The sequence below is a fragment of the Kryptolebias marmoratus genome, linkage group LG19, assembly GCF_001649575.2.
Source record: "Kryptolebias marmoratus isolate JLee-2015 linkage group LG19, ASM164957v2, whole genome shotgun sequence".
NCBI classification, from domain to species: Eukaryota; Metazoa; Chordata; class Actinopteri; order Cyprinodontiformes; family Rivulidae; genus Kryptolebias; species Kryptolebias marmoratus.
In genome coordinates, this window is record NC_051448.1 from 15,590,472 (window position 1) to 15,592,315 (window position 1,844).

Here is a 1,844-nt window from a genome sequence, read left to right on the forward strand (position 1 = left end):
CGCAATATCGTGGCCGCACCTGTCTCCCCACCCACCCTCCCCGTTTCTGATCCGAGATTCTGGTCCCATGGAGGCGGCCGTGCTGAACCCCGCCGCCATGGCGGAGGTGGACTGCAACAGCAACACCCTGAACGCCGAGCTGGAGGTGAAGAAGCTGCAGGAGCTGGTCCGGAAACTGGAGCGGCAGAACGAGCAGCTGCGGAGCCGGGCCGGGGCCCGTCTGAGCGGCCCGCACGTCCTGCCTCCACCCGGGGGCTACTGCCTCCCCAGTCCGCTGCCCACCTTGCTTTGTCAGTCGTCCTTGGGCTCGTTTTCTCCTCCGGAGGAGGAACCTTTCCACTATTTCCATCCTCACAGGACCGAGGAAGGAGCTGCGCGTGCTGAGGAGGAGGAGGAGGAGGAGGAGGAGGGGGAGGAGGGGGAGAGAGAGGAGCGTCAGGAGCCAGGATGGAGAGACGGGGAAGAGAAAGAGTGGACAGGACAGAGGACACCAGCTGGCAGAGTCCATATTTGAACAGAAACAGAAAAGTGGAGAAACTGACATTATTTCCATCCTTACCATAACAGGGAGGTGAGAACTCGACGCGGTACTTACATCCATGCTGCCTGCCAGGACAAGATTTAATTCTCTCAGTTTTTGATTTTACACAACAAAGTTCCTGAAACTTGTGTCTGTGTGCACACAGAGCATTAAAAAAGGAGAAAAAATCCAAAACTAGAGACCAGAATAACCCAAGAAATGACAAAAAAATCGATTTCTCATGGATCAGGACAGAAATCCTCAGATTTATCTTCCCTCACAGTTTGTTAAACTACATCAAGTGTTTAAAGTAGCTTCACTGAAACTGTTACAACATGCTGCTTCCATTTTAATGACTCCAGATTAAACAAAAATCACTCAGAAGGACTAAACCAGTTCTTTACTTTAAGCACTTCAGCTGCATTTAATACTCATTAAGCTCTTACTGCTTCTGTTCAACTCGAGGTCCTGCACGCGTAGTTTTCAGGATTTAAAAACCTCTGGCAACAATGGCTGCCAGCAGAGCAGGAAGTTACCTGTATTGTCTGCCGTTCCGTCCCCAGGTGCACTCAGGCTGCAGGCTCTGTTGCGGTTCAGGTACGGCCGTCCGACTGCAGCCGAGCCCCGATGGAAAAAAAGGCTTTTATAGTCCTGACCGCCTCACACCACCAGGCCCCTCCTCGCCCTCGTCGCCCCCTCTCTGTCAGGCCCGTTGGGTCCGTTGGATGAGGTCTTCTGGCCTCGCCCGGGTCTGGTTTTTGTGCTGATGCGGCTCATCTCAAAGTTAAGCAGTCATGGGACGGAGAGTAACACAATTACTGAAGGCAGGAATGCCAGGACCTCATTCTGCTTCCCAGACGGTCACATAATTGTGAAATTGTGAAAAGGTCAGAAACGACGTCTTGTGTCACCTTCAGGCTTCAGTTCTCCTCTTTGCTGACAAACAAAACCAACTTTTTAACTTCTTCTGGTGCATAAAAACTAGAACTCTCCTCCTCCTCTTGGTATTTCTAATATTTCTAAACAAAGGATGAAGCTCAGCCACATGAGGCTCAACTCGATTAGCCAATAAATCTCCACGGCAACAGCGTCACGGCAACAAGCAGCTGCTGCGGCTCTCTCTCCTCGACGCGCGATTAGATTACGGATCATCCGGGCTGAAGAATGTACCAAAACCGCATGAACTTCCTCGAGTGACGCAGCATTCCTGCAGCTTCGGCGCCTGACAGTTCAGTCTGCTGACACGGAGCTACGGAGGGTTCAGAGCGAGCTCTTCAGACTGAGATGAGCTGGGTGACACACACACACCTGGGTGACACACACA

The 1,844-nt window shown here is 52.0% G+C and overlaps 1 protein-coding gene across 1 annotated transcript in view; it reads right to left on the reverse strand.

Annotated features, from left to right (window-relative positions):
* Nucleotides 1-99, reverse strand: part of LOC108231785 (galectin-5-like) — a 2,154-nt gene extending 2,055 nt beyond the window's left edge. Inside the window, exon 1 of the mRNA XM_017409067.1 lies at nucleotides 36-99. Within this exon, the coding sequence (XP_017264556.1) occupies nucleotides 36-99 (64 nt within the window). The remainder of the gene's footprint in view (nucleotides 1-35) is intronic.
* Nucleotides 100-1,844: the final 1,745 nt, after the last annotated feature.